Source organism: Manis pentadactyla, chromosome 2, assembly GCF_030020395.1.
Source record: "Manis pentadactyla isolate mManPen7 chromosome 2, mManPen7.hap1, whole genome shotgun sequence".
Taxonomy (NCBI): Eukaryota; Metazoa; Chordata; class Mammalia; order Pholidota; family Manidae; genus Manis; species Manis pentadactyla.
Genome location: NC_080020.1, coordinates 94,896,935 through 94,909,244, shown reverse-complemented (window position 1 = coordinate 94,909,244; position 12,310 = coordinate 94,896,935). Strand labels below are relative to the sequence as shown.

Genomic DNA, 12,310 nt, shown 5'->3' with positions numbered 1-12,310 from the left:
AGAGAAGCCTTGCAGTGCAGTACTGGGTACTTGACACTACAGAGATGGCAGAGGAATAGACCCAACCCTCAGAGAATTTCTAACCAGGGAAGAGAGAGAAGATGAATGGCTTAGGCAAGTGTAAACATAACTGTGATGTTAGGCAAAATGGTATAAATGTCACATGAGATATCCAAAGAGTTAGAGGGGCTTGGGGAGAAAGATCACACATCCAGGTGGGTTTTCCCAGAGGAAGTGTCATTTGAGTAAATCTTTGAAGGAAGGGTAGGAATTTGACAAGTTGCGAAGGTAGAGAGAGACACTACAGGCAGCAGGAACATTTTGAGCAAATGTGCAGAGTGAGAAAGTAGGAATCACTTCTGAACTGGGAGAAGTCCTGTTGGGACATAACAAAATTCCTGTTGGGGAACTGAAAGGTCTGTTGGGTTTTGGTGGGGGATGAGGCTGGAAAGTTGGGTTTGGGCTCAAGAACATATCTGAGTTTGGGCTTTTTCTAGTAGGCAGCACAGAGCCATTTAAAGGGACTTCAGCAGGACGGTGTCACCATCACAATTGTACTTGAGGAAGCACAGCAGCTGGGTGGAGGAGGATTTGAAGGAGGAAAGGTTATACAGACATACCAGTGAGGAGAATCTGCAGAGTGAAGAGGAATAATGGACTGGGCAGCAAGAGGGGCTGGGATAGACAACACAGTGAGTAAACCCATATGGGAGTTGCAGGCAAACACAAAGAGGAATAAAGCTTGGGAACCTATGAACAGGTAGCAAGAGAGGTAACCTAGGGAAAGGAAGAGAACCTGTTTTTCAGGGAAAGGCAGTACTTTGGGTTTCAGGTGGGCATGGGCACTCTTCATGACAGTGGAAAACGGAGCTGACCAGTAGGAAGAGATCAGTGAGCTGAAGCAGAGGCCATGGCTGGAAATTGGTAATGGTGGAGACTCCAAGGGGTAGGTCACCAAACGTGGAGAAGAGGAACATGATAGGTTATACAGCGGGGTGGTACGTTAAACAGTTTGGAGGAAGAGACAATCAAGAACAAGGCAGAGAGGAATCAGGTGGAGAGGTTGGAGGGACAGGAAAGAGGGAGGGAGAGAGTGGTCTCAGTGTAAGGGGCTGCAGAAGGAAAACTGGGTCAGGCTGAGCTGGTGGTTCTGGATTCTTCCTTGAATTTGAGAGTTAAACTAGATTCCCTTCAATATAGGATGATGCCTTAAATCCAGTCTCTGGTTCATTACATTTAACATCTCCGAATGTTAGGCACCTCCAAAGGTGTTTATTTTCCTTTTCAATAATAATTAATTTCTTCCACTAACACCTCCTATGACACTGAATGAGTGAGTCACTGTGTCTGGGGGCACCTGTTTTGTCATCTTTAACTTTCCAGTTTAGCAATCCTGTGTGTATTTTCCAGTGCCTGTATGTATGAAATGCTTGGTAATCTACACGCTATTATACAAGCCTAAGTCCTATCATGAGTGTACTTGAGTACAGAATAAAGCCCATATTGTATTTTACTTTTCTTTCTTTTATTACTATGTTTAAAAAAATATAAACATTATTATTTTTTAAGAGGTTCAGAAATGGAACTGGAGGAAAGAGCTGTCCCATCCCATTTGCCCACATATTCTTCCAGTTTTCTCCTCAGGCCTTTTCCTAAGCATTGAGGAGATGCCCAGAAAAACACCAGACGGATATACAAAAACATAATGTCACCAAAATTTTCCTAACAAGCAAGGCAGCTATGGAAAGTGTGCCAGCGTCTCTTCCCCTAGGACCTACCTACAGTCTGGGGCTTGGTAAGGTCTGACGAGGGAAAGAGCCAAGACCTGGAGCTCGAGGTTTCCCGCTCCTCAGTCCTGAGTGGGCTATTTTAAACCTGGGAAGCGTTCTATCCCTTTAAGTTAAATCCAGGCAACGATTGCAGGCAGGTGGGCACCAGCCAATAACCTTAAGAGATGCGAAAGTGTCAAAGCAGATACAGCTAGGGCTTATCTTTCACAATAGCGACAGTATCAGTAACACGTTTTACAGTAAAAACAGTAGGTGGGGTAAAGAGTAAGGACAACTCTCACGTAGTAATTAAGTCCGAGGCTTGAACCCAGATTTGACCAAGCTCTGTGTAGTGCGAAGAACCATGTCCACAGGGCTGCCTGTTCATTTAGCATGGGACTCGCTTTACCTTCGCCGACGCCTTCGCACCAGCGAGCTGCACTCTTCGTTCACTCAGGCTTGCCTGCCCCCCCGCGCTGCCTTTCTGCCGGACGATGGGCCGTTCGGGAGCTGCCGAGGCTGCAGAGAACGCTCGCAGTGGCTCCCCGCAGCAGGGCGTCCGGGGCCAAGCCGGGTCGCAGACCTAAGTGGGCACCGGGCGCGCTCAGCCGCCGTCCGCCGCCGGCTGGGCTGTGCGCGCGCTCCCGTGGCGTGAGTACTCACAAAGGTGTGTTTGTAAAATGCACTGCCCAGGTGGACCCTCCGCCCCGATCAATCGCACCCCGGGCCTGGACTGGGGTATCGGCGGCGCGGCCGTGACGAGAGCCGGTTCAAGTTCCCTAGCTCCGCGTCAACGAGTGGGCCGGCTTCCTCGCCCGCGGGGCTCAGGGACCGCGAGGGCGGAAAGGCTGTGGCCAGCTCCGGACGCGTGTCCCACAGCTGCGGGCCAGGTTCGGAGCGCTCTACGCGTTTGCGGACACTTTGGTTGTCTCGGCCCCCGGCCCGGCCGCCGGGAGAGAGCGTACGCGGGATTCAGGGCTGGGTGCGCCGCAGCCACGAGGGGCAGTGGAGCAGACGCTCGCCTCCCTCACCCGGGTCTGCATAAGTGAACTGGAAAACAGCCTCCGAGCCCAGCCTCCTCCCTCTCCTCGCCGCCGCAGCCCCAGCTGGGGGTGGAGAGAGTTCCCCCGGGCTGGCTGGAGGGGAAGCCGGAGGCCGGGCGGCTTCGGCCGCACCTCCTCCGCCTTCCTCTCCACCACCGTCCCCCGGGTTCCACGCCGCATTTCTTTGTTTTGAAAGCGCCTCCTTCGCCCAAAGGCTTTTCCCCGGCGGGCAGGCTCTGACGGGGGGTGGGGCATAGGCCCGCGGGCCCCGCCCCCTACTTAGCCCGGACCCCTCCCTTGGCTCTTCTCCCATTTCCCCTTCCCTCGCGCTACGACCCGAAAGGCGCGTCCTCACTTGCAGGACATCAAAAGGAGAACGGGAATTGGAGAGGGAAGTCGAGGAGGCAGGGGGGCGCAGAGACCCACCCACCTTCGGCCCGGCCCGGCGGCCCCCCTCCCGCGGGAACCCCGCCTGAGCCCCGCCTCCCCGCGTCACAGCAGCCTGACATTCTCACAACCCTTCGGGCATCCAAACCCACCGCCTCCGCCTACCCCTGTGTCCGCCGAGTGCTCTATTTATGTTACAGCCCAGCGATTTGCATAGACTCCGCCTCTGGCCCTAGGTTTCCCCTATCGGTGCCCCGCCTTAGCTTTTGCGTCACGGAAAAGGCCCCACCTTTTGTGCCCGTAAAAGGAGCGGCGGGCCCTAGATGGCAGCGTGGCGTCGCGGCAGCGTGTACGTGTCGCGCTTCCTTGTGCCGTTTATAGGGTCCTGGCACTTCCGCTGTCGGGTTAGAAGCGGCGCGGTCATGGCGGAGCGCGGACAGCAGCCTCCTCCCGCGAAACGACTCTGCTGCCGGCCGGGCGGCGGCGGCGGCGGCGGCGGCGGCGGCAGCGGCGGCGCAGGAGCGGGTGGTGGCTATAGCTCTATCTGTCGGCCGGGCCCGCGAGCTGGAGGTGCAGCTGCGGCGGCGTGCGGGGGCGGCGCGGCGCTGGGGCTGCTGCCGCCGGGTAAGACCCAGAGCCCCGAGTCGCTGCTGGACATCGCGGCGCGCAAGGTGGCCGAGAAGTGGCCGTTCCAGCGCGTGGAGGAGCGCTTCGAGCGCATCCCGGAGCCGGTGCAGCGCCGCATCGTCTATTGGTCCTTCCCCCGCAGCGAGCGGGAGATCTGCATGTACTCTTCCTTCAACACCGGCGGCGGCGCCGCGGGCGGCCCCGGAGACGACAGCGGCGGCCCCGGCGGCGCGGGCGGCGGAGGCGGCGGCGGCGGCGGCGGCTCCTCGTCCTCGCCGGCCGCCACCTCGGCCGCCGCCGCCGCTGCTGCCGCCGCCGCCGCAGGGGCCGGGACCCCGTCGGTGGGGGCTGCCGGGGCGGCGGACGGCGGCGACGAGACACGGCTGCCCTTCCGCCGGGGTATCGCGCTGCTGGAGAGCGGCTGCGTCGACAACGTTCTGCAAGTCGGTGAGTCACCGGCAACTGCGGGGTGGTCCGTCCGTCAGTCCCTCGGGGGCTCGGGGGTGTCCTCCTCCATTCCTCCGGGGAGCCCCTCAGCTCGGCGCGCGTCCACACCGGCCAGGACGGTGCTCCGGAGAGCCCATTTCCCTCCCGCCCGTCCCCGCCCCCCTTCTCCCCGGACGGGCCAGCGCGAGTGGGAAATGAATCAGCAGGACGCGCCCCGCCGTGGGGTCGGCAGGGTCGGAGTCGGGCTCCCCACCCTCCTCCAGGGGGCACGTCCTGGAGGGCAGCTCGCCGCCTCGGAGGAGTGGATGTGGACAAAGGCACGGGCGGCCGGCCGGCTCCGGCGGAGGGTGTGTGTGGCGGGGCCGTGCCGTGCGGGGCGGGGGAGGGGGCGCGGGCCGCACAGACAATGCCGGCCGGGGCCGAGCCGGCGGCCGGGCCGCGCTCGGCGCTCTGCCTTTTCTCTCCTCTCGTCTCTTGCTCGCTCCTCTTTCTTTCTCCTCTTCTCCGCTCCCGCCCCCTCGATTTGAGGGTAGGGGAATACATTTTAATGGCCCTCGGCGGCCGCTTTTTGGGCTTCGACGACGGGCTGGCGGCCGCGGCGCTCCGGGGTCGCTGCGGCGTCTGGTCTGGTCTGGCCCAGGCGAGCTCCGCCAGCCGCCCCGGCATTTAAGTGTGTTTCCCCCGCGTCTGCCTCCTCTCGGAGCAGCGCGTCGGGCTGGGCCCCTTCTCCTGATTGACCTCAACCCCCGAGGATGTCCCCGAATTAAAGGGCGTGAGTCCGGGAAGCAGCGGCTCGCGCTTCCCTTTCCTGTTGGGCGCGGCGGTGCCGGGGGCTCCTTGCTGCCTGAATTAGGCTTGCGTCGGGCGGATCGGTGGTCCTGCCCGGTGCGAGCCGCGGTGAGCAGTCGCGGGCTTTGCGCTCACAGCCGGCGGCCGCCTGGCAGCCGGGCACGACCCGCACTTTGTTCTCATTTTCAGGTTTATTTGTGCCCTTTCAGTTTTCTGTCACCCTCCGAAAAGGGGAAACCAAACAAAAGAGTGTCTTTATTTCTTTTCAGGGCTTGTAAAGTAGAAGGTATTTGACAAAGGCGAGCGAAGGACTTTTGATTTAAAGCTGCACAGCCCTGCTTCCTCTGACAGACCAGGGGAGTTTTCTTAAATGCCGAGTTTCAAAGCTTTCCCTGTCTTCCCTCCACCCCCATCCCCCAATGTTTTTTTCGGCCAGGTATCTTTTTCAGCCGTAGTGATGAGGATGTTTGAGCTGGACTGAAAAGGACAATGCTATAGGGAAACTCTCCTCTCCCCATATTTTACTCCTGATTGCAAATACCATGTTTTCAGCTCCCCTCCCATATTGCTGTCTGTTTAAAATTCTGGTGGTGAACATGGTACCTAATGAATGGGGAGAGGTTTGGAAGCATCACTGTCTGATTTTTAATCTTTTCTTTGCGTAGTTCCTTTTGTCCTTCTTTTTGGGAGTCCAGTGGGAATCTGGATAGGACCCCAAAAGAGAATTAAGATTTGTTTTAATCATGTCTGGTTAATCTGAATTCGAATTTAGTCTGGAAGTGTGATTTTTCTGCATGGTCATTTATTTCCAAAGGCAGCCCTCAGTGTTGTCTTTTATAGGTTGGGTACCCTTTTTGTATGTCTAGAGGGGGTTTAACTTTTGAGGCTCTGTCCAGTCTTTTTAAAAAATGACTTTCTTTAAAGTCATACCTTTTATTATTATTTTTTTTGTTTACTGCTGGGTTGAAACGGACTGAAACACATCTATGGTTTCTCTGTATAACAAACTAGAGTTTGTGAATTTTTATGGCTTGGCTGGCAATGTTGAGTTTTTTTTTCCTTCTGTGCTTGACTCTGCTTGCAAGCAATGAGGAATGACAGGAGAGCACATAGGGAGGGTTTCTTGGCTGATTGCATTCAAGCCAGGAATTCACTGTGAAAATAAAGCCAAGGGGCGATAAATAAAAGATGCAATCTTCTCTAGGAGACAGACACACAGCGTGGGCTTTGCCTGCTTTCATCAGTGAAGAGGCCTGGGTGAGTTGTAAAAGAAAATAGTAACTTTCTGAATAGTCCCCATAAGGGAAGGAGGCCACTGAATGGAGTTGGCAGTCGTTGAAGTGAAGTAGTGTGATGCTTCTCTCATAGTTTGCGGAGTTGACCACCCCATCGGAAACACTTACATACGTGCTAGACGAGTGCTGTACAAATTGTGGAAAATTTTCTTTTTTCCCCTCTGAGTTCTGCCAGTTTCCTTAACTTCCAAGTTGTATTACTTGTTGTGCCAGTCAGCTTAGAGATGGAAGGCTGTTAAATGCTTGGCAGCTGTCACTGTGAGATAGAAACTTTAGGACGTTTTTTTTTTTCTTGATGAGAGAACTGAGAGAGTGGCTAGATAAACCACCCAATTGAGCCTCCAGTGGTGCTTCGAATTGGTATACTAATGCCACGGGGCTTATTTTATAGTTTTTTGATATGAGGTAGAACTCTTTCACTTCAGAGCCTGAAATGGAAAAGAACAGAATATTGTGTTGATAGCACCATAAGTAATTTTCTGGTATTGCAAAATTGTAAGTTTGTTTGTACAGGAAGTATTCATTGACTTTGGTAGAGATGACTAAATTATAACTACAATAGGGAAAATCTAGTTGTTGGATTTCATTTTACATTTACACTGTTGAAGATTATTTAAGGATTGAGGGACTGAGATTAGGATTTACCAGAAATTAAACATACTTGCCAGTTTTCATCTCCTAGATTATAAGAAGAAATTTAGAGGGAAAAAAAATTAAACCTTTGGTGTAGTAGTTTAAGCAATATTTCATCAGTACAGAGCTGCCCATCAGTTGATTGTAGGACATTTTAAAGAAAGTACAGTTGGTTTATTAATGATACATTGTAAGGGAGCTAGTGCTGAACATGCTTGTATGTAAATATCATGGATATCTAAGTAATGATTTGGAAGTCATGTCAAAAAATTTCCCCAAAATTTTGTCTGGGAAAGAGCTTTCTTACCATGACCTGAAACTCTACTTGTAAAAGTAAAGACAGATAAATTCAGTTGCTTAAAGGACTTAAAAATTCGGTGGGACTGAAAATATGATAAACCAAGTTAGGCAGTTGACCAGTGCAAGTATTTGCAGCATGTCTGGCCAAAGGCTAACACAGAATTCCTCTAAGAATTGGCTTAAGGTAAGAGAGATATGAATAGGCCTGTAGAAAAATGGGCTACACGTTTCACAAAGAAATGCAAATGACTAATAAACATATTCATCTTCACCCTTACATAAAGAGACAGAAGGGGAAATGACATGTTGTTTTCATCTACTGTGGCAAAGACTAAAAATATGGGCAAACTGCACAGAATTGGTTGAGAAGGGGGGAGAGGATGCTGTCTCCCTTGTTGCTTTGCACAGTCTTTCTGTATCATTTCTAGAAATTTATTCTCTAAATATTTTGGTACTAGTGCACAAAAATGTTCTATACAGTGAGTGATAGTCGTTACAGTATGATTTGAATTCATCAGAAGATGAAACCAACCTAAATTTCTATCAGAAGGGAACTGGTTAAGAAATCTGCTGTGGAATACTATGCAACCATAAAAAGAGGTTGATTTATATGTACTGCCAAGAAAAGATGATCAGAGTATTTTATTTAAAAACAGTCAACTGCACATATAGTATCCTGCAATTTCTCTTAAAAAAAAAGATAGACTTGCATGTAGATGCATAAAAATGGAAGGCTACACAAGCAACCACTGAATTGTGGATATCTTTGGAGAAGGGCGGTCAAATGAATGGGCAAGGTTTGGGGGGAAATGTTACTTTTCATTTTATGCATATCTTATGGCTGGTATTTTCCTAAAACTAGAAGCATATATTTTTGTAGTAAAAAACTTAGAAATATTATCCTTGCATCTTCAATTAATTTATATTTTTTGTTTTGGGGTATGTGTATGTATGTGTTTGTGTTCCCTAACTGAAGACCTGTTTTTTTGAAACACAGTTTGCTTATTTGTGACTAAATAGTTATATTCAGAGTAGGATATGTCTAAATGAAACTAGGGTCTTGCATGTAAGAATGAAGAAGGTAAGTTTTCAAAGGAGCCGCTCTATTGTTGTTGTGGTTGGTTATTTCTGGGAGAAAAGAATATTGCCCAGAAATCTGTTAATACTTTGGTAAACACATTCTTAAGGTCTTTTAGATCCATAACTCAAAATTTCATGTTTTAGTGAGTGGCAAGGTAGTAAAAAGGGATCATTATTAGGATTAAGGTGGATACAGATTTTAATCAGCTAATTTATTTGCTCTTGAGTAGTTTGATTTTCTGTGCAGGCCAGAGATTATTATATAAAGATGTGATTTTAAAGGTGCTCTCAGAATTGGGTTTGTTGATGATAGTGTATTTCACTGAATGCTTTTTCAAGATTAATAATATTGAACAATTTTGAATCAGCTCCTACACCTTTTTTTATGCTGGTCAGTGAAAAAGTACAAAAGAAGAAAAGTTTGAAACTAGTTGCATGTGTATTTTTTATTGTTGTTTGTAAGTTCTTCGATTTTCTAATGATTCAGTTTTGAAAGTGAGTACCTTGTATGATCTCAGCATCGTTCTGAGGAAAGTTAAATTTTCAATTTTTGGTGAGGATATCTTGGAATTTGTTATTGATGCTTAGTTATTTGATGGTTAGAATTGGTCCATTGAGGAAATCTGAAGTGTTCAGGGGACAGAATACTACTTGCAGCCAGAAGAGTTCAACAATACTGGAAGGTGGAATTGCATATTTGGGTTAAGCAAATATTTCTGCTTTTGCTTTAGTCTTTAATTTTTTGCCACATAGTTGTATTCTGAGTACATCCTTGGATTGAAGAGAAGGCCATCCCATTATTTTATTTCAGCTGTGTGTTGATTGAGATTAATCCTTTTTGCAGATGCGAAAGTTTGATGCTTTTTCTTTTAAAAATATCAGGATGCCTGTGGAACATGTCCATTATTAAAAGAATTATAGCAATTAATTGAACAATTCAAGTCATTGTCTTAAGTCTGTCCTGGCTAATTTTAAGATGTTTTTCCTGGACCTCTTTTCTTTGCACAATGGGTAATCAATTGCTGTCAATTCTAACTAAATATTTCATCTTGAAAGATGCAGGCCAGCATATCCTTTGTGCTCACAGTCATATTAAGAGTTTAGTTAAGAATATGTGATTTCAGCTAGTAGTTCATTCAGTGAACAGAATGGCAGTGGAGGAATGACTGATATTTTAAGAGATAAGTTTTATCCTTTTCAAAAAAAATTACATGATTGGATCTATACTAATTTCACATGCTTACATGCTTTATGCTTTTGTGTTAGAAAGTTGGTTTTCTTCAATAATGCAAAATGCCTTTAGTACTTTTAAGAAGTTTACTCACATATTCACATGATAAAACAAACTCATGTCTTAGAAGTTTTTGTAGGGGCAGACATTAAACTTGAACTGCTGTTGACCTTCAACTTATATCTACGAGGACAAATTATCTTAGAAAAGAAAGCAGATTATGGGTAAGTATAAACATCTTAAAAACAAAGCTGATTATAGGTAACTGATTTTTAAATGGTAAAATTTAAATTACATGGAACCTATAAAACCATGTTTAGCCACCTTTCAAATTACAATGAAATAATTTCAAGAATAATTCTTTCTCACAGCAGGAGAGTCCAATTTAATTTTCTTGGTCTATTAATTTTTTGACATATGTAAATGGAGATTATTGTACATTAGAAAACATAAGCTGTTTCCTCTTGTAAATGGATGGGAAGACTCTCTATCTCCTTCTGAGAAAAATGTTACATAGTCTTGTCCCCTGAAAAGAGACACTAGTTCCTCAATCTTAGCTAGGAGCCATAAAAATAAGGTATGTTGGTTATATTTGCTGAAAAAACCTCCACATCTTCCCAGGTTTTGCCTTCAGTGCCCTGTGTTCTCCGAAGAATATGCTTTGTACATGGTTTTCAGTTCTTTAATAATAGGATGTTTCCTTTATTTTTTCTCATCTAGAAAAGGTAGCTAAGGCCAGCTTTAGAGAGAACACAGTATAAAATCTGATTTTAATTTTGAACTTGCAGCTATTAATAAGTGACCTCTGTTGCCAAGGATATGCTAAGTGTTTTATGTTTGTGGAATTCTTAAGTGATGACTAATTTTGTGTGAAGTAATTTATAATATATATTTACATATAGTTATTTATGTATTTGTGACTGATTTGACGTTCACAAGTGAGCAGAAAAAGAAATGAACCCAGGTGTCATTTGAGTATCATTACCCCAAGCAAATTCAGTGACCCCTGGATGCACTTTTTCTTCTTAAAATATGCTAACAGATGAGAAGCTATTTTTATAAAATACTGTTGCATGATAACTCTTATAAGAGGTTTAGAGATGAAAAGGTAACATATCAATTCCAACTTCTCCCATTTTGCTCATGAGAAAACAGGCCCAGAATATGTTGAGTAATTTGTCAGAGAGGCATAGTAAATTGCAAAGTTAAATGTTGGATCTGTTTTTCCACTACTTAGGCTTTCTCTTAATTTGCTGGCAATGTATGGCAAGTCTCAGAAGATCTCGGAAATCAGAACAGGCATATTCTTGAGCATAAATCGGGCTGTTCAGAGAGATTTTTGGCTAACATTTCATTGAGTGTTATATAATGTTTCTAGATAGCATTTTAATTCCTTGGCCAGCTTCTAATGGCTTCAATTAAGTAATGATTCTAACATGCTAAACACATGGTAGTACAAAATAGCTGTCAACATTTGGGAATTGTAGAGATGTTCTAAGGTGAGATTAAAGTTCAGGAAAAGTTAATGATTGCTAACTGTATGAAAATACATTACTGCTGTGTGAATATATACAAACATACACCCATGGAACAAAAAATTTATTGAAGATTTAAAGTCCTGATTCAGAACAACAGAAATTAATTCCCAGTAAGAAATTTGACTGCTCTGAATTTACTATGTTTATGAAAACTTATCCAGTAGTGTCTGTGTTTGACCTGTTTTTATATGTTTTTGTCAGTGTCCCCTCATTGCCAATAAATAGCGTATGTATAATCCCTAGATAAAATTGCCTCGTGTAATTGATGTGGCCTCAAAACTTTAGTAACCTCTAACTTCTAAAGAATTTGTATGATTTGGGGCTTTTCACGAACTGAACATGATTTAAGGTGAGCCTCTTAATACTACTTCTGCAGCAACATTTAGTAATAGTAATAGCATAGGATTGTCATAGGACTTAACCAAGTGCCAAATACTGCTTTGGGCTCTTCATATTTCTTAATAGCCCTGTGAGGTAGGTATTTTATTATTCTCATTTTACAGATGTGGAAACTGAAGCATTGGAAAAAAGTGCAAGTACCTCTAGCCCAAGGTCACACAGGCTGGTAAATTATGGAGCCAGGCACAGCCTCTCTGGCTGGTTCTCTTACTTATTTATCCTCTAAGTATATACCTGCTGGCAATAAGTCACATTAACTAGAAGGTTCATCTTTAGATTTATAGTCTCTTGCTCCTCTCTAGAGTGACTTTCACAGTAGCCAGAATTTTAAATTGTGATTACTGGTATGATTTTTGACATGTATTTTTCAAATTTGACTTGCAAAACTGCATTTCAAAAATGCCTCTTGTTAACGAGTTTCAATTTTGGAGGACAGTTGTGTGGGGTGGTTTTGATCATCTTCCATGAGATGTTTTTAACTTTTGAGAGAGAAGTAACATGCAGTCTAGATCTAGTTGTGGTATATATGCAGCAGAGGTAATCTCTCAAAGGTTATTTAAGAAATTATACGTTTTTCTCATTTTAAGGTCCTTTTTAAGTGTTAGCATTAAAATTTTTACTATTTCTTGTTGGTAAAAAAGATTTAATATTCTTTGAAAGAGATAGCTTATTGGAAGGATGTTAATTGGAAGGATGCAGTAGAACCTGTCAGTACATTTAAATTCCTACTAACTGAATAAGCTGACCAGATAAATTGGAAGCTCATTTAGTG

At 45.8% G+C, this 12,310-nt stretch overlaps 1 protein-coding gene across 1 annotated transcript in view; it reads left to right on the top strand.

Annotated features, from left to right (window-relative positions):
- Nucleotides 1–3,467: 3,467 nt before the first annotated feature.
- The window catches only part of ZSWIM6 (zinc finger SWIM-type containing 6), a 198,233-nt gene continuing 189,390 nt past the window's right edge, over nt 3,468–12,310 (top strand). Inside the window, exon 1 of the mRNA XM_057494931.1 lies at nt 3,468–4,273. Within this exon, the coding sequence (XP_057350914.1) occupies nt 3,523–4,273 (751 nt within the window). The 5' untranslated portion in view covers nt 3,468–3,522. The remainder of the gene's footprint in view (nt 4,274–12,310) is intronic.